General features: G+C 38.2%; 1 protein-coding gene and 1 long non-coding RNA gene across 5 annotated transcripts in view; one reads left to right on the top strand and one right to left on the bottom strand.

Annotated features, from left to right (window-relative positions):
- The window catches only part of LOC306820831, a 22,097-nt gene extending 12,177 nt beyond the window's left edge, over positions 1-9,920 (top strand). The window contains exons 2-3 of the long non-coding RNA XR_013778720.1: positions 9,055-9,133; positions 9,710-9,920. This is a non-coding gene — a long non-coding RNA (uncharacterized lncRNA). The remainder of the gene's footprint in view (positions 1-9,054; positions 9,134-9,709) is intronic.
- Positions 1-22,460, bottom strand: part of slc6a2 (solute carrier family 6 member 2) — a 24,350-nt gene extending 1,890 nt beyond the window's left edge. The window contains exons 1-14 of one of the 4 annotated variants that reach the window (XM_079338817.1): positions 21,267-22,460; positions 20,483-20,954; positions 18,848-18,979; positions 17,275-17,512; positions 9,064-9,202; positions 8,713-8,847; positions 8,176-8,279; positions 6,866-6,990; positions 6,647-6,759; positions 4,414-4,542; positions 2,767-2,866; positions 2,532-2,632; positions 1,542-1,709; positions 30-101 (exon numbers count right to left, since the gene is read on the bottom strand). In XM_079338817.1, the coding sequence (XP_079194943.1) occupies positions 30-101; positions 1,542-1,709; positions 2,532-2,632; positions 2,767-2,866; positions 4,414-4,542; positions 6,647-6,759; positions 6,866-6,990; positions 8,176-8,279; positions 8,713-8,847; positions 9,064-9,202; positions 17,275-17,512; positions 18,848-18,979; positions 20,483-20,774 (1,848 nt within the window). In that variant the 5' untranslated portion in view covers positions 20,775-20,954; positions 21,267-22,460. The remainder of the gene's footprint in view (positions 1-29; positions 102-1,541; positions 1,710-2,531; positions 2,633-2,766; positions 2,867-4,413; positions 4,543-6,646; positions 6,760-6,865; positions 6,991-8,175; positions 8,280-8,712; positions 8,848-9,063; positions 9,203-17,274; positions 17,513-18,847; positions 18,980-20,482; positions 20,955-21,266) is intronic. The other 3 variants (XM_079338818.1, XM_079338819.1, XM_079338820.1) reach the window with 3 other exon arrangements.

Below are 22,460 nucleotides of genomic sequence, written 5' to 3'. Positions count from 1 at the left end.
ATTAAAAAAAACAGAACTTTTGCACTTACTGTGAATTGCCGTATGTTTCCTTCAGCCACCAAATGATGTTCATATTCTGGTGTGATGCAATAGGCTATCCTCTGCAAAAAAAAAAAAAAAAAAAAAAAAAAAAGAATTTACACAAAATCATTTTAAACACTTCAAAACTTAATGCATCATCTTTGGAGAACGCATACAGAAAAAATAGTCTGCTTTTTTCCCCAGTGTCTCAGTACTTTATTTTTTAAAGTTTTAAAATGCTTGCCTTCTGAAGTGTTACTTTCCTCATCTGCATATTTGTCGAACATATTCAGACTTTCAGCTCACACAGGACTTTTTTCCATAATCCCAGATTGTATCCAGGTTGATTAAAAAAAGTTTAGATTAAAATTAACAGCCTAATAATTAAAGGATTTGTGATTTCCAAATCCAATTTCTTTTTGCAGTGAGGGGAAATGTATCAGAGCTGATGCAAAAGAACAGCCTGCACTGTCCCGGAGTATATCTGGCGCTCTGAAACCTGACACACGATACTTTTGAGTGTGAGCTGATGGCTCTATATTTGTACTGTACTTGTGGAAAAGAGCACCATCATCAGCATGTGTTGTTACTGCTCCCTCTGCAATTACCACAGTGAACCACACAGACGGGTCTCTGAACCAAAGTGTGATGTGGTCATTTACAAATAACAGTGCAGATAATGTGTTTAAAATCTAAACTTTTCAAACAAATCTGTTTTACAGTCTGAACAAAAACCTTCAGGGCCCAATGAGTCCATGTATAACTTGACATTAGGAAAACAGTCATGACCTTTATCTCTGACCTAATACTTTTTTGGAATCTGTAAGGAGTCCATATGATAAAGCTTATTATATATCTATTCTGGATACTATGAAAAAGAATGTGTCCTGAGAGCTCAAGGAAAACATATGAAACCTTGAATGCCAACGGCAAATGTTAATGTGATGTGGTAAGTGTGATAGGCTATGGGGGGTGAAAGAAGCTGTCTGGTGCTTTGATGATTACAATCATAAACTCTCAATGCTTTGAAGCAACCATTTTATCTGAGAATGTTCTCATGGTAGCAGCGTCATCAAGTTCAGAGAGGACAGTTGAGTCTTGAATCAGTGTGTTGCTGTCTGTTTTCTTTTTGAATAGAATATCTTTTATGTCACTGTATGTCTTTTGATTAACAATTGTGCCTTGCACTTGGATTAAAATGTCAACAATAGTCGCCCTTGCAATTGAAACCAATTTATTTGTATTAGAAACTCTTTTCACATACGACGTATGATGGTGGTAAAACAATTCTGAATGACAGCAGACACACTATATAGATAAAACCGTGTTTATAATGCAGCTGAGCTTACAGTGACTTTTTCAATTGAATTCAAAAACTTTATTTGTCCCCGGGGGGCAATTCAAAGGCACACAGAGCAGTAAATGAACGAAGTGCAGCTATACTAAAATTTAACCAGAGATATAGTGTCAACAAAAGAATAAAGTGTCAAAATGTGAGACAAACATGCTTTCATACTGACCTCTTTAAATGTTCCCGGTACACTGATGAATTTATAAATGGCGTAGCAAGGTACAAACAGCATGGAAGACATGGCAATGCCCCAGCCAACTATGTTTGCCCAGTAAGGGAAGACGTACTCATCATACTTCAGGCGTGATGATGTCAACGTACTGGCTATAACAACAAACTGTAATTGAGAAAGGGGATGAGAAAGTTAAGTTGTGCCACATCTAAATGTACATGTTCAAAGTCTATTTGGACAAGCATGTGTATCCTTCAGAGTACAGATGCTTGTAATTGGGGTACTTTAACTATTATAATTTGACTATGCATTTTCCCTTTATTTTTAAATGTGAGCTGACCAATTCTTTCTCACTGCCCTAGTTTGTACAACCCTCAACTGTTGTTCAGGGTTTTTATAGTAAGCCTTTTGTATTAGGGGGTGCCTAGCTGTCCACACCCTTGCACGGACGTTAATGCATGCAAAACATGGAGCTCTTTGACTTAGCGGTTTTTATATTCTTTTTTATCTTCATGGGGGATTCTGAGCGTTAGAAATAGGTGTGATAAGTAGACACATAAATTAGATGTATGAACTCCAAAAAGGGCATAATATGGGACCTTTAACTTTCCCACTGATCATTTTAACATTGACCCTGCAGTGTTTGTTCACCTGCTTGTAGTAAATGCTTGAGGCTCTGTTAGGTTCATATAATCTTTCCTGATTACTACAGGTATGGGCCTGAAGAACCATGCTCATGATGAAGACTTGGGGAAATGGCATGAGTAAGTGCTTCTCTGTGCCAGACAACTTATTGCATTAATTCAGTAACTTCAACTTTTGAGGAACTGCAATTCAGATTCAAAGTTGGATTTTAATCTAACGTGTACACAAACAGTTTTACCTCATGCTGGCCTGAATGATACCTTTTTACACAGCTTGTATGCATTTGTGGATGGAAGCTACTGACAAAACATCATGTGACTGAAAGTTATTTATTGCACTTACCAAAAGAAAAACTGGGCTGACAAATTTCCAGCACAGCCTCCAGTAAAGACCAGGCTTAAAGCCCATCATTCTCTCGATATCTTCACTGAAGCGGTCAACACCTGCCGTGAGAATTATTATTTTTTGTAAGTAGTGAGTATTGCAAGACAGTGGAAATTATTTAGCTCTCTAGAAAATGACAAATATGTTGAGAAAAAATACTTTTTAAAGCCAAATTTCAGTTAAAATGTCATACCATAAAACCACGACACTCCAATCGCCTCAATCAACACACCAAATAGTATGGAAGTCCCAGCTGCGTATTTATCCAACATGGTCAGCACGTAGATGCCACCCTACAAAGAAGAGAAAGAGAGGATTTAAGTGCGTGATATAACTTGGTAAGCAGTTAAACGGTTGTGTTCAAGTGTTCAAGTTTGCTTGTTTTTTCATAATAACTTCTAGTTGACAATGTTTACTGCCTTGATATTTTCTGTATTAGAAGTTTTGCACAATCCATCTTTAATATGATTCTGAGTTGTGCAATCTGTGTATTGTCAACTTCAAGTTAAAACGCTAAAGAATAGTAAAAGTTCTGGTACGTTGCTCATGGGATAAAACTTTCAACTCGAGGTAAAAGCCAAGGAAAACGTTTTTTTGTTTTGTTTTGTTTTGTTTTTTTAAATGACTCAAACTTTTCAGTTGTGGCAGCAGATCTCATATTAAAAGGCAGTTTATTCCAAAGTTTTGGAGGTGCTATGGAAAAGGCTCGATAACCCTTAGTTTTGAGCCTATTTTTAGACACGTCCAAGAGCAGCTGGTTAAAGGACCTTAGTGCTCTGGATGGAGATGGATCTATCATGAGACCTCATTCACTTCCTCAGTATGGATTTCATTAAACATACAGTATGTAAAACCCACTGGGGGCTCTCAATCCAAACAACAAAAGATGATGGTGAGGCTTGCAGTGTATCATGGGAGTAAAAGCAAACGGATGCTGTGTTCAATTAATACGAATGGGTGAAACAGACCTGAGAAAGACAATGTGTACATATGATGTATCCGAGTATAATTTACTTTTTTTTTTTTTTACATTGTTTTATCACAGCAACACATACAGCGACAGAACAGCAGCATTTAGTAGCAGCTAGCGCTAGCTTATGTAGTGGTCTTTGACATAATATCCGGTGTTTCCTTGACAGCGGTCAACATTTTGTGTCTGTCATGGCGGCTCATCACGGCGGCCGCCTACAAGACATGTTCCGTTACAACTATAACATTACGAATATTTAGAAATATTTGAGGTGATCTAAGTACTCAACTGAAAAGATATAACATTGGTTTAGTCATAGTTTGGATAGATTTGTAATTTAAGTTAGATATTTTAATCTAAACATTAGCATGACATTCTACATACTGCACCTTTTTTTAAGGGGAGCCACCATGTGAATCACAAACACTACTTTTATGACTTCAAAGTCTATTTTTCTGTTTGCAGGGGTTTTCTATTTGTGCTGATACCATTTAAATGAATTGGGACGACAAAGAAGGTTTTATCTTATTGTCAAAGTTTAAATATGTGTCAGTAGTACGTGACATGGCTTTGTTGATGATGTCTTAGAAAGAGTTCTGTGATATTGACCTCAAACACGAGACTTGGATTCTTTGTTCTTGGCAGCAGTGATGTAAAGTGTTAGTCTTGTTTATGAAGTTTTGACATTAATGGCTAGGTCTACATAGTTTATTGCCACATTTTTTGCTGTGAGACAGCCAAGTCTACCTTTTAAATTATTCATGCAGTATTTATTAGTGGTTGAAATGACATAAATAAGCTCTTCTAATGGTAAAACAAAAAAACATAGTAATAGGCGTTGTGTAATTGTGTGGAATAAATGATACTGACATTGGTAACGCAGAACAAGGCAACCAGGAACGTTCCAAAAGCTGTGGCAAAGGTGAAGAGCTTCCTGTGTCTTTTGAGGATCTTAAAGTCATCTGTCAGACCTGTGATAACTGCCTCCATGCCTCCCATCTAGTGGACACAATCAAAGCGAGATGAGAGTCAGAAATTTCTACCAATCCAAGTAGTGAGTAATGTAATGGGCAGTACAGATTGGCCTTCACTGCAACTCGCTGATTATATTTAGTTTTGTACAGTGTGCTGACAGTGTTTTGAAAGATGAGATCCTTAAATGCTTCAACATGTTAAAGTGCATGTGATTGGTTATAGTAACACAATGTATGCATATGAATACAGTTCATATCCATGCTACTGTAATGGAACGATTGTGTTACTCCAATACCAACAAATAACAAAAAATGGAGAACCTTAAAGTCCTCCCTTAATAAAACTGCAGATGCAAAAGAGGTTCCTAAGAAACTTGAAATAACTCCTATTAACAAAAAGCATCATATTGCATCACATGAAGAAAACTTCCAGGCAAAGAAAAACCTATTTTTCTCGTCTCAGGGCAAAATGAGGGTTGGTTTCACGACCATTCAACTCTACAACCATGTTTCTAATGATACACAGCTTCATGCACCCTAACCCTAAGTATCCCTTTAATGAATATGAAATATGGGGCGTTTTTGTACCTGCATGCAAAATACTGGGAGGAGAAATGCAAAGCAGTTGAGTTAGTAGTGCATTAGTGTATTGCGATTTACTAAGCCAGGCAAAAAATTGCAGTGATTGTGACGTTGTCTGAATTTAAAATCTTTTGACGGGAGCGTGCTAATCTAGGAACTTAGTGTTAAGCACAACAGGCTGCAGTTAGGAGGAGATACAGGCTCAAAAAAGAAGGGTAAAGATCATTTTTCCCCCACACCAGTTAACATGTTTCGAAGGACAGAAAAATAAATATCCATTTATTCTAATCCTCCCTCTACAGCCCCATGCTGCTACGCTGTAGGATGCTTAGCTTGGGAGCCATCACCACTGCTTGTATCCCCTATTTTGATACCTCTATGCCAAAGCATTTGTCTGATAGCGCTGACCAGCTTCTGGTCCGTGTGGCGCGCTCGTGCAACGGACGACACAGCTCGCACCTCTAGCGCAATGTATGACAATTCATTCAAAAGATGGATGAAAGAAAAGGGAGGCCTTGTTTAATGCAGAGGTTTTCTTATAAACCAAATGTTATTTTTGATATATATTCAGATTCATCTGCAATAACTCTACAATACTGTTCATTCATTTGCCTCTCCCACAAATACCTATTTTGCGCTTGCAGTCATCCTTCTTTTCGTCTAAACACTCTGTGATGTTAACCAGTCGAACACGCAAAAGCCTTACTTAAATATTACTGCCTCCACAAGGTGTGCACCTTTTATCATTCAAGCATATGTTCTTCTTAAATCCCCAGCAAAACTCCCACAAACCAAACGTGCAATCTTTTGGAGTGAACACCCAATTAAGTAGTCTTCAATTGGGATCTTAGTAAATCAGGCCCTTGGTTTGTCTTTAGAATAATACTAATAGTATATAATGTAAGAAGAAGTTGTAAAAGAAGACATTCTACTCTCATTATATGCTTTTTATTTTAATCAAAGACTATTGTTCAAATGATTGGAGTCATCTCACATCATTTAAAGAGAATTAGTGTTATTAGAGGAAAAGCCAGCACTGTTATTCTAAAATCCAATTGATTCCATTAAGCATGCAATAAACATGTTCTTTTAAAAAAGGTCAGCTTTAATGGGCAACACAGCCAAGCCATTCAGCAAGATATACAGATATCATTGTAATCTGTCTGGACATTCCCTTGATTTGTTATTTATATGACAAGCAAAGATGGTACTGTGTCAACAAAGGAAAAACCAGAAGCTGTTCAGCATGAAGATCCCTCTTCCAGTGATAAAAGTCTTAAGTCTTTTTTGAGTGTGAGTCTGATACAACGTCAAGATAATTTTCCAAGCACTTTGTCATTAGTAATATTCACCTCTCAACCTGGGCCTTAAACTTGTGTTTTCCATGTAATCTGCTCACTAATTCTTTTAGATGCTTGCGTATGTGTTGTGCATATTATTAGTATTTGTTAGCAGAGCTTTCTCCATTCTGTCAGTTGAAATACTTTCAAATTTGCTCATAAGAAGATAATTTGTTTAGAGCAACCACAGTGGCCTTTGCATCTTACCGAGCTGTCAATGCCCAGAGTCAGCAACATGATGAAGAACACAATGGCCCAAAATGTTGAGCCAGGCAGTGTAGAAATGGCCTCAGGATAGATGATGAACACCAAACCTGCCCCTGCGCGCACACAAAGAAACACACAAACGTTTAAGTTGTCACTTTCAATTCAGGCCAAAACGTGCACCTTTTTAAATTAGTCATTATACTTGTGTCCATATATTACCCTCTGTTGCCACATCTTCTATTTTCACACCATGTTTGTATGCCATGTAACCGAGCACAGAGAAGATGGCAAATCCTGAGAAGAAACTGGTGACGCAGTTCACAGTGCTGGTCAGGAGAGCATCCCTGGAGACAGAAAATACATTTATTTTATAAAGAGCCAAGTTTCTTCAATTTAACGTTATATTAATTTAGCTGTGTGCAAACAAGTTTTCTTTGGGTTGATCAGTTAACTGAATACTGTTTCTTAGAGGGATTTCAGGTTTATTAGATGTTCTTGTTATCTGCTCCTGGCAGGAACTTTGATCTGTGCATAACTAGTGTGCTGTCCTAGAAAAGTCAAACTTCACAATAAGGTAAGACTAGATAAGATTGAGTTGTTTTCCCCCCTGTGAAATAAAGGCCTAAGGACTGTTTTGTAAGATTAAAGAGATACAAAGAAGAATAGTGATAGCACCATTGCTGCATTTTTTTTTGTCTTGCACAATTCTGAATGTTTTGGCAGTTATGTAAGTGATGTTTTCCTGTGTGCAGAGGATACAGTGCTTTTCAAGCATTGCCCTGTACCTTTATCAGATTTCCTCCATCTGTGAAGGCATTAAAAACAAAAGTCTGGGTTTGGTGCTTGTTTTTCTAACATCTACCATCTCTTCCCAACTGGACATAATGCAAATCCCACCTGCCAGCAGTGCACACGCATGTCTAAATGAGACATGAGTGAGGAAGAAGGCATGAGGCCCCGTTTAGGGTTGAGCAAGGAGGAAGAGATAAGGGAAGAAAGTAAAAGAAGACCGAAGTCTATAATCCTTAAAACACTTAAATAGCACTGATTTATCTTCTAAGCCTCTGTGATGACACTTCACCATATATTTTACCTCACTTTTAGATAACAACTGTAGGAGAAAAAATAATCAATCAGATTGGGTTTAGTGCCAGACTGCTGGGTAAAGATGGCCTTTATTTACTGTTCTGCCAAGATGTGCCTCAAACCACTGTAACTTATTTGTGCAGAGAAAGATAAGCCAAAGTCAAAACCTTGTGTGCTCTCACTGAGAAAGAGCAGGCCTTTGACACTCCAGCCGACATACAGCCCTAGGCTATTATCTGGCAATCCTTCCTGGCCTGTACTTTATCTGTCCTGCGAACACCTGGCCATTGGGTTCAGCTGGACAGATTAGCATAACCTCTGCAGCTTCAGGATCCGGTTACATGCTGAAAAGGACTGGCTACTTAGAGACAGCAGGATGTTCTGTTGCTGTGAGCTTGTTTAGTCTATCAAAAAAAAAAAAATCAGCAATGCTTAGCTCTTACCTGTAACAGTTGTTGTCAAATTTATTATAACTGGCAAATGCAATAAGCACCCCAAATCCTGCTCCCAGCGAGTAGAAGATCTGAGTTGCAGCATCAATCCACACCTGTGACAAAAAAAAAAAAAAAAAGACTAACAAGAAAGCTTTTGATGCATGGAAAACAAATGCTTCATGGATCAAATGGCACTTTATTGAGGACTCTTAATCCTTCTTCCAATCTTCAGGTCAGTCAATGGAAGATGTTATTTGTTTAGAATCCATTCATCACTATACTGATATCTGGAAGTGTGAATGTGACAGTCAAATAAAATATACTGTCGGCTCTCTGAATCCACTCAGACGTTGATGCAAATGTTATAAAGGGAATATATATAGACTAAAGAAACACAAGACTGAATGGGTTTTGGCCATTAAAACCTCAGATTTCATATTAAATACATGAATATTCAGATTTTCTTCACAAGTCAACCGATGGCAATCTATTCCAAATCTCTCCAACACCCCTGGGTGCTTTTGAATAACAAGCACTGTCTCTAACCTCTAGGTTGTTGAGCCGATTGAAATCAATGTGTAGGTAGGCCCTTATACCATCCATGGACCCTGGTAGAGTTACACCTCGAATCAGCAATACAAAAAGCACCACATAGGGCATGGTAGCTGTGATGTACACCACCTGTATACAAACGTAGAACAAACGGGGGGAGTCGGGGAGGAAATCACAACATTGACTCAATTAATTCTAGTGAGGCAGTGGGAAACGACAGTTTACACGATTTAACATTTCCAAAAGAAAGTCTTTTCCATCTATCGTTTTCATGAAATTACTTCCAGATTGTAGAAAAAAATTGAGGATGATCAAATATTTGTTGTCGTGTTCCAGTTTTTTTACCTTCCCTGAGGACTTGACGCCTTTCCAGAGGCTGAAGTAGAGGATGAAGACCACCACGACAAGGCACAAGGTAAGCTCCCAGCGTGGTAGTCCCAGATCATGGATGCCCTTACTCTCATAGAGATGTAGCACACCCCGTCTGCAGAACACACCAATGTTATGCCTTAGTAACACGTAAAATACACAACGATAACCGTCAATACTGAACAGAGCATCAGTCATTTTCTCTGCATTTGGCAATGTTGAACAATGATTTGCTTACATGGGACCACCCGGATTGTATTGTGTCTGAGCGAGCCTAAACCTAACAACCCTCACTGTGTATGTTCCTGAAGTGAAGACGTGCTATTCAGTGTTGGCAAGATGCTCTTTTAGGACATGTAAAAGGCATGTCTTGTATTACACCAAACATCTCTAGTCTGAACCCACCTTGTTTAACCCCGCTTAGCCATTGGCAAAAGTCTTACATTAAATGATTCATAAAAAATGAATTAATTTGTTTTGACACTAATGTGGTTTAAAGTGTCAATATTTGAAAGATTAGAGATGTTTTTTTCTTTTTATTTGATAAAATATATCATTTATATTTACTTGTTGACTGCTGTCAAATGAAATAACGTATGTCTCTCTCTCTTCCAATTTTAAGTGCTTTGAAACTGCCAATGAAGTCTCTTGATATTGCTTTCATATCGTCAGCCATATCTCCTCAAGCCAAACACTGTCTGATCAAGTTAAGCATTCAAAAGTGTAATTGTTACCAAATGAAAACCAAGAAAAACAAATGGTGTCTCTTTCACCCCCTCTTAATATTGTTTCCAGCTGTTAGATAATTCAGTTTTTGAAAAAAAAAATAATCAGAAAATGTGGGTTGTGTACTATCCACTATCTGGTGGGCCTTTAAGCACAACAAATAATATCCATCACATTTAAAGAGGACCACAGCTGAAAACTAAGGCTATGGTAATAGTTAACTATGCTTACCTACTTTTATTTTAGGAAACTAAGATAGGGTACATTTATTTTATCTCAGGATATGTATAGATTAGCACGAAGACTGACAATAAAATTACATTGCTCTTTCAAAAGCATATACCAAGAACTTGAAGCAGCTATCCCCAGCCCTCAGTAGCACATACAGATGCAAAAAGTAGCCTTCAGCATCTGGATAAGACACCTAGGGAAAATACTGCTTGAAAGGTTACGTTTTATAATGAATCTGAGGCCCCAAAGGGATTTGAAAAAAGAATTGGTATTTGATGTCCTGGGATGAGACATCTCTATCTCCGTGTTGCTTGTAAACAGGACGTGTGATTAACTTCTTAATCTCTGCTACTGTGTTGTAATTACCAAGTCACCATCACATAACTGTTTAGCATGAATGCAGTTGGTATATCCTGGTTACAGTAAACTTGCTTCAAACCTTAAGTTTTTATTTAAAGTGTTTATTTCAAGGCATTTATTTTGTGTGGTCCCACCTGTTAAGTTGTGGTTAATGTCAGTTAGTATTTCCTACACAATCCTCGTGCAGCTGGACAGTCTGTGAAGGATCCTTAAATGGAACCACATTAGCAGGTCTAAATGAAACTATAATGATTTACACTAGGGACAAGAGAGTCTTTCTCTTTCTGTATGTTGTTCTACAGATTATGTGTTTTCCAGTAGACCATTTTTTCTGAAGCACAACTAACAGAATGTAAAGGTATAGTAAAGTGACAGGAATCCATTGGTTGATAGTTGATGCTGTTGTTCCCTTTGACAGATTAAAACAAAACAAACCAGATTTTAAAAATGACCTACCAGCGTTGTTTATTTATTTTTTTGTATGAGAATAGTTTTTGGCTTAACATCCCATTGACATTGACCTTTGACCAGCAGGGTCCAATCTGTTCATCACTGAGTCAGTCCAACTGGTCTTGCTGCCAGATTTGAAGACATTTCCTCTTGGTATTCCAAAGAGAGTGCAGTCTAGTAATCCTCAAAATATTCAACCTATCTGGTGCCTAGTATACTTGAAGAGAGCCATTCTGTTTCATCACATGAATGACCACTCTCTCCAATGTTTTAGATTTGGACTGCAGTACCACTTTTAAATGCTATGTCTTTGCACTGGCTGCTCCTGCACGGCACATTGTGTCCTGGAAGACCAAACAACCAACAGAGAGTGCACTGAGGGACTGTATCTTTAGTTTCTGCATTGAACACAGCCCTGTTAACAGAGTTTATATCTGTACATTGAGCCATATTCAACTGACTACAGCAGACTGTGGGATAATGTTATGAACACTAAGTAACCTGTGCTGCCACAAGAAACCACTTTTACATACTAACATGATAAAATGCAGACGCAATGAGAGTGAGAGGAGCTGAAGAACTGTTAAAATTCCATGTAGCCATACTCACTGAAAAATCATCACTATGTGACTGTTTCTTGTGTAAAAAATTGTGCAAAACTCATATCAAATTCAAAAAGAGACTGGCCTTTCAATTTGTTAGCAATTTGTGAAGCAGATCTTTATTGTGCCGACACGCTACTTAAATGCCTCTTTCTTGTCACTGAGACTCTACAAAGGGGTTGTAACAGGATCCTTAAAGTGATATGTTGCATCACTAATGATAACTGTAGAGGGAGTAAGCAGATTCTAATATCTGGGAGTCTAAATAATAGAAATTAAATAAAGTACAGAAGAAATGCACGGTTCCGAATTCTAAGGTTCTGGAGAATCCTTCGTCAACCGTACTTGTAGTTCATATTAGTGTCAAAATATTTTTCAAGTTGCCTTTTGCTCAATATTCTGGTTATTTCATCGCTATTTAACTGTGTTTTAAATAGTCAATCTGTGTTGACGATGTACCAACAGAGGGCAGCATAAACCATTAAGTGTTAAATGTGTTTACCTTTCTTACTAATATACAATAAGGAAAAACATTAACTCTGTTTTTTTATCATCAATTTACGATGCAATACTTGTTTCATTTTAATTCAGTTTATTCTGATACCCTTATACATTCTGGTTGACATTCTGCCTAAACTGCATACAGTATGGGGACAAAAGAAAGTCCTTCCCTGTAAGAGTTGGCTGCCTGCAGCTTATGACGGGAATATTTTCCTGCTGCACATTGTTGCTGACCTATACACAGTGTCTCTTATTAAAACTTTCTGAAAGAAAGATTCAATTAAGTTGGCATGCAATGTTCTGTTTGATAAACAGACGTAGGGGATTTGATCAGATACTCAGGTTGCTTACACAACTGCCTGACATGTAAATCTCCAGGAACACGCAAACTGAAATACAGTATGTTCAGAAACGCAATCCTCAGAGACTAGAGGATCTGTGAAACTCATCTTTAGCAATTACTTATCTTTGGCTGATAATACATTCAAAGCTATAAAGTCTTTTGGGAGGCAGATAGCAGTGTGAAGACATCAGTTTGTTTGGAGAGAAAATTTTAGTCTGGGCTTGTGAAATGAAGTCCTTGTGTTGGTGTTGTAATGCCCCAAGGCCTCCTTGTTCATCTGATAGCATTAATAGTTTAGTGCCAGTAAATGCCCACTATAACATCAATCCAGCTCCCTTTGACTCAGTTACTCTAAACACATTCACTCTTATCTTCACTCAGTAAGCCAGTTTATGTGGATTTCTGACACTCACTGTTGCCTTCAGCTGGCCTCTGTATACTTGAGGCTGGCACAGTATTGCATGTCTATAGCGCGTCTTGATGTTGCTTACAGAACTTGAAACTGAACATGCAAAGTAAACATGAATGAAAGAGGACTAAAGCCCTGAGTTACAGTACAAAACGGCTCCTTGATACCTAATTTAATTACTAAAACATCCTGTCATTTATTTTAAGTTATTTATTACACAATTAAGTTTCAATAAGAAAAGAGAGAGGGAAATCTCTGTTTAATGACCTCATTTAGTTTGATGTAAGGCTTATCAAATATAGTTATCCTGAGCGCTGAATCAGATATGGTTATTTCTGGCTGGATTTAAAAAGTTTTGGTTTTTGTTTTTTTCATTTTACAACCTTCATTCATTGAGGCAAACAATATACTCTGGACACTCGCCTTTATTGGAAATCAACTTCTTTCTTTTCTTCAAAAGTAAGCTGCTACTACTTGACTGATAATGTTCTGAAGGACGACACAAAAAGCCTTTTTTTTATGAAGTTTGTGTGCATTGTTAACTCCTAATATTCTTGAAGCCCATTAAGGACCTTTTATTGAATTGGAAACTTGCTCCTCTAAATTTCCCCCTTCATTTTATATTTCGGAGCAGGCTGCGCTCCAAAATAACTTATTGGTACTATGTTGACTGACAAAAGTGTTTTTATAGCTGCTCATGGTAAACCTGTGAAGGCAGGATGAAAACACAGACGCCTCATGAAGCCATTTGAAAATGTAAGGTATGTATGAAGACATTTTCAGACGGACTGTCTAACACGTCACTGGTGACAAACTTTGTTGAAACAATGATTCATAAGCAACTTGAAAGAAGTTCACAACCCGCTTATTCCTGGCCGAATGCCGCTTGAGGAGGAAGCGTACGTCATTGTCTACAATGTTATACAAATAGTTTAATACAACACTCCTCATTCTGAAGTTGGCATGGAAAGAATGGATGGTGTTTCCAACTGCTTTTTCATCAGACATGCACACATGATGAGGCTCACTGACAGCTTAAGAATTCTTTGAAAGCCCGACTCTTCTCCCTCATGATATGTATGACTTACTGTATATTATTGACAGACGACAATTATGATGCTCTGATTTTGAGTTTGACATTTGGGAGATTTATCTGATCGCTTGAGACTACGCAAGTCATCAGATTAAATGCAGAAAAATGCCCATATCTACTTTACAGTCAGTCTTTTGATATACAAAATCCCTTTCACTGTTTCACCTGTAAAATGATTGAAAACTCACTGGAGTTATTTGATAATATGTGATGGCTAAATGAAAGCTGCAAGTTTCCCTGAATTAATCTTGTGATGATAGTTTATGAACACCTTTTTACAGAAGTTATGTAACATTAGATTTCTTTTTGCAAAGACTGACAGAATCTTAAATTAATAAACTTGTAATCCAAACGAGTAGGTGTGAAAAAGTACGATTCTGTATGTATAGATACAACAATAGTGTTAGGGTGGTTAATTTTATTTAAGTATTCTTTGTATGTATAATCCCATTAGCTATTTGCTCACACTGTCGTTGTAGCAGTTTTGCATCGTTTAGCTCTTTGTTGCTTTCTTTAACCCCTGCAAAACAGCTGTATGATTGAGTCACATAGTTCAGCACTGTTTTCAGGTTTATTTATTTTTTTGATAAACCAAATGCTTATCTGACCAGTACATCCGTAAATAAATGACCAACCTAAAAACAAGCTGTTGAACAAGCTGCAGCTGAGGAGCCTCCCATTACGTGTGTGCTGGATGCGTACATGAGCAGCAGCTGTTCGCTGTTATAATGTTTGTAAACCCATGTTCGATGTTTAAATGTACGATCCTGAAGATTCAATAACGATAAGAAAAGTCATCGCATACATGACAGTCAAGAACCATAAGTTAGGATGCTCTTTGGGTCTCTGTTCATGTGTCCTTTAAAATCACAGAAATTTGCAATTCATTAACAGCACAGGTAAATAAATATACCCAAATGATATGCCTAAAATGCTTAATAGTTTAGTGAATACTGTGCAAGTAGTGAGTCTGAACCCCTATGTAGCAAACACAAAGGCACTGATAAATGTTTCATTTAACAGAGTTTTGTGTTCAGTTGCAAAGTGTCTCTTGCTAGATGAAGACAGTATGGCTCAAGCGAGTAGCAGATGTAAAGGGTATAAGAGGTGGTACAAGCGAATTGTTGACTCAGTTGGCCTCACTCTCTCATGCTGGGCCTTGGCATTGCTCCTGTTCTCAAAGCTTGCTGAAAGCAGAGGGATTTAATGTCCCCTACAGAGCCTAACCCTTAGCAAGATCTGTCTTGAAGCACTTTATTGTTGTCAGCCTGTCCATGCACTTGAAGTGATGTCTCTCTTACGAGTGTCCGCTTTCGGATTTTATTAACCACAAATACTGTTTGACTGACATTGTATCAACCATTTTAAAGTCTGCAGTAACTCTTAAGATACAAGCTTTTAAGTCAATGCTGACCTCCTCATGCTAAGTCAAACACGACCTACTCTTAATATATCAAGTTTGAGGCTTCCTGGAAGTTGAAAACTATCCAGGGATGCTGATTAAATAAACGTGGTACAGTCATTGTAGTGCAGCAGAATGAGAGGGGAAGTTTAACCAAGCACAGTTATGGGCCTAAATGTATGCTCAATGTATTGTGTGTCACGCTTAGCATGTATCCCCTGTTCTGTCTTCTCACAGACTTCCTCTGGGCTGCACAGTCAGTCTTCACAGAAGCTCGGGAAGAACCGGCTGTCTTTGAAGTATAAACAGATGGAGTTTTTTCATGCACTTCAAAGTATGCATTTGAACTTTTCATATAAACACCTTTTTAAAGGTGCAAGCGTTTTTGGCTGGGTAACTTTGCACTCATTCTGCGTGACTTTTGCCAAATGAATAGCTGTTAAATTGTTTCGTAACGTGCATCTGTCCGTAGGATAATAAAGTAGTTTGAAAAAAAATCTAAAATGAGACTGCATCCCTTTTATGTGATGTCATCAATCCATGTTAGAGATTGAAAAAAAAAAAACTATTTTGACATTTAACGTTGAAGTTGATCGGGGATTAGATTCAATGATCTCAGTACAGTTTGACTTTCAGCAGCAGATATTTAACTGCATTGTAACTGTTGGTTACTTGTTGAGATGGATTTTTTTTTTTTGGGGGGGGGGATTAATTTGTTGTTTGGACTTAATTTAACGGATCCTTTTGAAATTGTGGTGTATGGAATATTGTGTTCCTTTTAAAACCCCCAACCAACTTCTAAACATCACAGTGTGAACAATTCCAAAATGACACAGCGTTTATATAGTGTTGGACTCTGTTGCTTTCCGTGTGTACTTGTACATATTTATTGTACAAACAGAAGTGTGCAACAGAACATTCTAGCAAGCAGAAAAGTGTATGACACAGCTTCATTACGTGCCCAAATATTATAGCGGTTGTGTAGCAGCCATAGAATAAAAAAATCATTACCTGTCCTGATTATTAGCTGCTGCTTTCACTACTCAGTTCATCCTGACTTTGTATCTACATTTTAAGAGGGGACTGTCAGGCAGAAGTCCTAATATAGCGAAAAACAGCATTTTACTTTGACACATGAAGCTCTGGAAATTTGTGGGATATTTTCAGGAATTTTATTCAAGTGTGAAAAGACTAGAACATACTTTGCAGAGCTGCACTGTGCTGATAGTCACATGCAACACCCGTGTTTGTTACACCAGGAACATTACACATTCTATAGATCCTGTCAATTCTTTGTTTAGAAACTGTGCAAACGGCAAATTGGGCTGATTTTGAACAATATATTTTTAAAAAGATAGTTACTGTGAAGTGGTTTCAGTATATATTTTCTTCTGAAAGGTCAAAAGAAGTGTTTGACACTATTAGTTTGTACATTTGTGATGAAGTACATAGGGACCGAGCATTACATGCAGCTACTGCTACAACTAACATGAGGATGTAGGCTTTGAATGTGTGCACATAGATGTGCCCAATCATGCACAAGACACCTGGAAAACGCATTAAAGAGCATAAAAAAAAACAGAAAAAGCATATGGGACCTTGAACCAACATCCACATGCCCGTGCTAGATGTAATTACTTTTTGCTCCTGTTGATATGCCAGTTTAACCTGACACAATCAAGAAACAACTTTTTCTCTATTTTCTAGATTAAAATACTTCCAAACCCTAGTATTCCTAAGATATGATCCATTCACTGTGCTTGTTTACATCGGGGTTGTAGAGCGGGGAGTGCAGGCCCATTAACCAAAGCTACAGCCCCGACAAGAGATGGACGGCTGCGTTGCAGTTTGAGCATAACATTCAACCGGCAAGGCCAAAAGTTTAACCGTTTAGTTGACTAAATTCTCACATCAGCCATCAAAAGTTGTGTAAACAGAGATATCTTTTGTTATAATAAACAATAACATGTAGTTTGAATCTTGAACTTTTGTAACCTTATGCACAAAACATATGGCATTCAAAGGTCTTCACAGGTCAATAACGGATAAAGAATTTCAGAAATCACTCACTCATAGAACTCTGCTGCCGGGGTTATCTTGTACTTGGCGTAAGACGTTCCATTGCCTAGAACAGATCCGTTGATGGCTTTGGGGTCTGTGCAGTTCTCACTGTTCCAGCTGTTGCCACATTTAAGCCAAGGCAGCTCGCTGGTCATTGAAGAGAACAGGTAGTACAGAGACCAGGCAATGATTACGTTGTAGTAGAAGCCAACGTACAGGGCTATGACGATCACAGTGTAGCCCACACCTAAGGAACACCAAGAAATGAGTCAGAAAGTACAAAAGGTTGTTTTAATCTTGAATTGTGCTACACGTTTGTGATACAAAGTGTGACATGGAACTTAATCTGCTCGACAATAGTTCCTCTTCATTTAGTGAAAGATTTTCAAAACATTCAAACTTACTGTACTCATATTGATGACATGAGTACATGACATGTGTAGATGAAAATTAGATTACATTTGCTTTATAATTTGTGATAACATTAAATGCATTTTCAGATTTCTTAGCACAACAAATGTGCATTGAAGCCTTAACCAAGTTAATAATATAAAAAAAAAGAATAGCAGGAACATGTTTGAAGCTGTAGAGACTGTTATGACTGAGTCATTTGTATTTAACTGTGTGGTTGCAGAACTTTTAACTTCTGAACAAGTCATTGAATTATTAATGAATAATTCTATGAAGCCTGAGATCCAACCATCTATCTCCATCAGCAGTGTGTTTTGATGTATCCAAATCATCATTTTGTTAAACCACTCCAGATGTGTAGAATAGTAATAAACACATTCACTGCACTTGGTTTTTTCCACTATTGCACTTTTTTTTTCTAAGTGGGGAATGATTTGTTTTGCTTCCACTGGAATGTGAAGACTGTGTGTGATAAGAGCCATAAAGCCATCACCTGCTTATTCTAGGCAGGAAAAAACACAAACCCTCCCCAGCAGTGCAGCCAGCGAAGGTAGTGACTGATGTCGATTCAACAGGAAAAAAAAAAAAACTTCAGATGCATGATGTCAAATCTCCTTTTCTCATGTACCCGTGCAAGTGGCATATCGTTTTGTTTCGGCAGGTTTAGTCAGTAAACTCCAAAAATCTTTTCATTGTCATGATTTCCAAATAAAACTCAATGCAAGCGTTAAATATAAGCATAAATCTGTTAGTCAAGTTTTAAAGTGTGCTCTAAGTTTTCTCTTTAAGTCCTCTTTAATTTCAGGTTTCTTTGTTTTATATTTAGTGACGTAATTATATAGAACCCAGCTGTTTTCCACAGCACGCCATGGACGCGAGCCTGGTTTGGTTTGACGTCATCATTTTGAAATCGACATTTGAAGATACACTGACGCGGGTAAATGTTGAAAGTCCAAGTGGAGAGAGATCAAAACATTCAGAAAGGTGAAACGGAGATGAAAGGGATGTGACAAAGAGATTAGTTAGAAGTGACGCTTGTGAACTTATGAGGAAAGGACAAAAAATAAAAGGGCGAGACACTGAATGACGCAAAAAAGGGCATGCCTGAGCAGTTAGTAGCACAGGGGTGGGGGGCTAAATTAAACAGACGGTCTTTTACGTAACAGCTCACCTTTAAACACGGGGCATATTTTCCACACTGTAGCTGCCCCCTCCCTATTGTACTGTCCCAAGGCGAGTTCCATATAGAACAAGGGCATCCCCGCAATGACCAAGAACAGAATGTAGGGGATCAAAAAGGCACCTGAGAAGAGAAACATGTAGATTTCATGCAATTTTAGTCAGATAGTTAAACTTTTTTTCCTCCTTGTGAATCATCAACTTTTTGCCAACAGAAAAATCACAATAAGTCCAGGACACAACTCAATTCTGGAAAAGGAAAAGAAAGTGTTGACCAAGGGTCTTGAGATTGTTGGATAAACAACACACAGTGACGTACAAGCAGGAAGGCTTGCAGCTATTCTCATTCTGTGCCAGAGTCGCACACACACCGACGAGGAAATTACTTCTCATAATTCAATTGTTCTTGTTATTGTGCATCATAAATGACACATTATCTACAATAATGAATACATTTTGCTTGGGGCAATTATGATTGACAGGCCAGTGGTGTAGTTGACCCTTTGTGGCCTCTCCTGAGCACAACATGTTGATTTTCAGCATGTGAATGGACTTGCAGGCACACAGAGGACAGGGCACACCTTCTGGTGAGCACTCTGTTGTCATGTGAGTTGATAGTAAAACAACGCTGTGTTTAAAGAAATCCATTGTACGTTTCCCTCACACTGCAGTGCAGCCTCAGTGGTCAGTTCTGCTGAAAACAGCGCAAGTCGACAACAGTATGCAAACTTGAGCTCCAACACTTTTAGAACTGGACGCCTTCTCTTTTTAGTTAAACCCTGAATAAAAAAACAAAACATTTATTTCAAAAGTAATAAAGCATATATTCTGTTCACATAGTGCTAAAGAATATTAATGAATCATTTAACATTATAGTGTTGTCATTCATTTGAGAACCTTAAGTAGATGTTTGCATGTCGACACATTTATCAAACTAATCCTCACTCTTAAAGTATAAACAGCTCATTAAATATGAATGGATTTACAGAATTGAGACTGACACAAGTTTAAGATAACAGTGTAATACGTTTTTTTTTTTTTTTAATAATTTGAAGGGAAAAAAATGTTACACATCCCCAATTTTACATATAATTCAAGATGTCTATTGCATTCAGATGAGTTCAACACTATTACTTGGTAAAAGGTAAAATGAACAGCTCACTGATCATACAGTACATTTGGCAGGGGTAAACTTTTTTATGAGCGATATGATAGTGTCAAAGATAGAGTTGTCTGTTTTGTGTGCTTGTCTTAATGGCATGGGGTACTTCTGAAGGTGACACTTTATAAATGCACTTGGGACGATTCAAAACTCCAAAGCTTTTCAAAGCTTTTCCTCCTAAATCTAAATCTTATCGCAGTAGTTGCCAGACCAAACATTTAGGGGGAAAACACAGACCCTATTACTTGACCCCCAAATGAAAAATGCAACCTACTGTACAGCATTCAATAAAATAATACTCTGTTGCTTTTGGGTGGTTGAAGTGTTAATTTCTCTGCTAGGCTTAGTTGCGACCTGCAGTTCTGTCTTACCGTTCCTACGACACTGTACCTGCCCGTGGCGACGCGGGGATAACTTGTTTGACCTCTTCCAAATGATCGAAGATCTGTATTATAATTTACTCACCCCCTCCATTTTTGTAGCACAAGTAAGGGAATCTCCAAACATTGGCCAGGTCCACGGCGAAGCCAATCACCGACAGGAGAAAGTCTATTTTCTTGCCCCAAGTTTCTCGGTCGTCATCGGATCCGGGAGGACCTCCATGGTGACCGGGGGTTGGAATGATGGAGGAACTTGTATACTGGACGCCATTCTGATCCTTCACCAGTATCAGTTCCACCTCTTTTTTCTCCACATTGCACTGTTTCAGCGGGGCCACCGACGAGAGCTTGTGTTCTGGCAGAACCTGGATATTCATCTTCTCTGTGGTGCGTGCGGAGCCCAGGCTGGACCGGCGCTCTCACGGCCCCCTGCGGGATCTGGCGGAGCCGCTGCTCTGAATCTGTGCACTTGGATACGGACACCAATCCCGCCGACAAAAAACGGACACACGAGTGTTCTCCACCGAAAATGCAGCTGGCACTTTCGCGTACATGGGCTGGAGAGGAGAGAGAGAGACAGTTTAGAAAGGTTTGGTGTTTGTGCGTAAAGTCTGAGTTCAGTTACGCACAGCGAGAAATACAGGTTACGAGTGCCAGGGTGAATCGGTGACATTGCTCATCGCATCACAGAAATACGTTGTTGCTGGTTTCTACTGATGTCACTCAGTATAGCATTCGTTTACAATACTGAAACTGTAATGTGATGTTCAACAAACGCAAGCATCAAAGTAAAAGAGACTTCCCCTCTGCGTCACTGCTCGCGCACGGACCGTAGTGTGGTTTAACAGTGGAGTCAATTAAACAGTTACCTTAAACATACCTATTACCTATTTTTTTTTAAAAGAATATTGAGTATTTGAATAAGTCACCGCAAGAAAGGCACCATAGGTTTTCAGCTCAATTACTTTTGCTCCGTACTTGGTGAAGCTATGGACACTTCGCCATGACCCGATGCTGCTGTTGTCCAGATGCGTCTGAGGGAAGACTGCCCATTCTGAAGGAACTATAAGACTTGCCTTCTCCAACGCAGACGATATAATATGTGAGCTCTTAAATCGGTTTCCTCTCTCTCTCTTTCTCTCTCTCTTTTTTTCTCTCTCTCTCTCTTCCACGTGATATGTTATAATTGAACACTTTCTCTCCAGTTTGATTTCAACTTGGCATGATGTTTTTATTTATTTATTTTGCTGAGGTCAGGTTCCCATGTGAGCCTTTTGACTTGTCAGAGCTATACAAAGTCTGGATCCTCTCTTTTCAGGTGAATGCCAAGTAAAACGTAATGAAGCCTTACTTATCTTCAAATGTAATATTCTGTTCTGAAAACCAAATTGCAAACAGCTGTTTGTTGGTTTGTATGTTGAGGAAGATCAAGAGTACTTTGAAAAGAACAGTTTATGCCTTTTTTTATCGGACTGGAGTTTGGATTTGACATTTAAAAAAAAGATGAGAGTAATACCTTAAGCTTCATACTCGGATTTAAAAGACAACACAACTTTTTAATGTTTGAATTTGGACTTTATCTGTTTCTTCTCTGTATCAAACAGATTGAATTACAGTTTTCTAAGAAGCCATAAAAGCATTGTGTTCTATTTGTAATTCAATTGTACAGCAGCTTTTGCCAGTGGCAATGATTTCTATTAGATATGGTTGATCAGTTCATCCCATTAAAGTCAATGAATGTCCTTTTTGCTCCCCAGAGCTTGTTTTATAAAAGCCTAATATGGCTGGTTTGGGGCATTTTGTCTTTGATGATTGAATAACTGCAGTGATGGTAAAGCAAAGGAACAGGTAACAAGGAAGGATCATGTGTTATTACTGTTGTTCTAACTGGAATTACTTCTATCCTTTTGCTTTGACTTCGGTATTTTCATATCTGGAGCCAAGAATGACATAATTCTGCGTTTGTACATCCCGACTGTGTATGATTGGGAGTGTGTTTCTGAATATGAATCATAGTTTAAAGGAAATTAAACAGTAGCTTCAGAACAGATGCAAAACAGTGG

Source organism: Symphodus melops, assembly GCF_947650265.1.
Source record: "Symphodus melops genome assembly, chromosome: 3".
Taxonomy (NCBI): domain Eukaryota; kingdom Metazoa; phylum Chordata; class Actinopteri; order Labriformes; family Labridae; genus Symphodus; species Symphodus melops.
The sequence above is the reverse complement of the archived record's forward strand: the minus strand, read 5'-3'. Positions and strand labels throughout refer to the sequence as shown.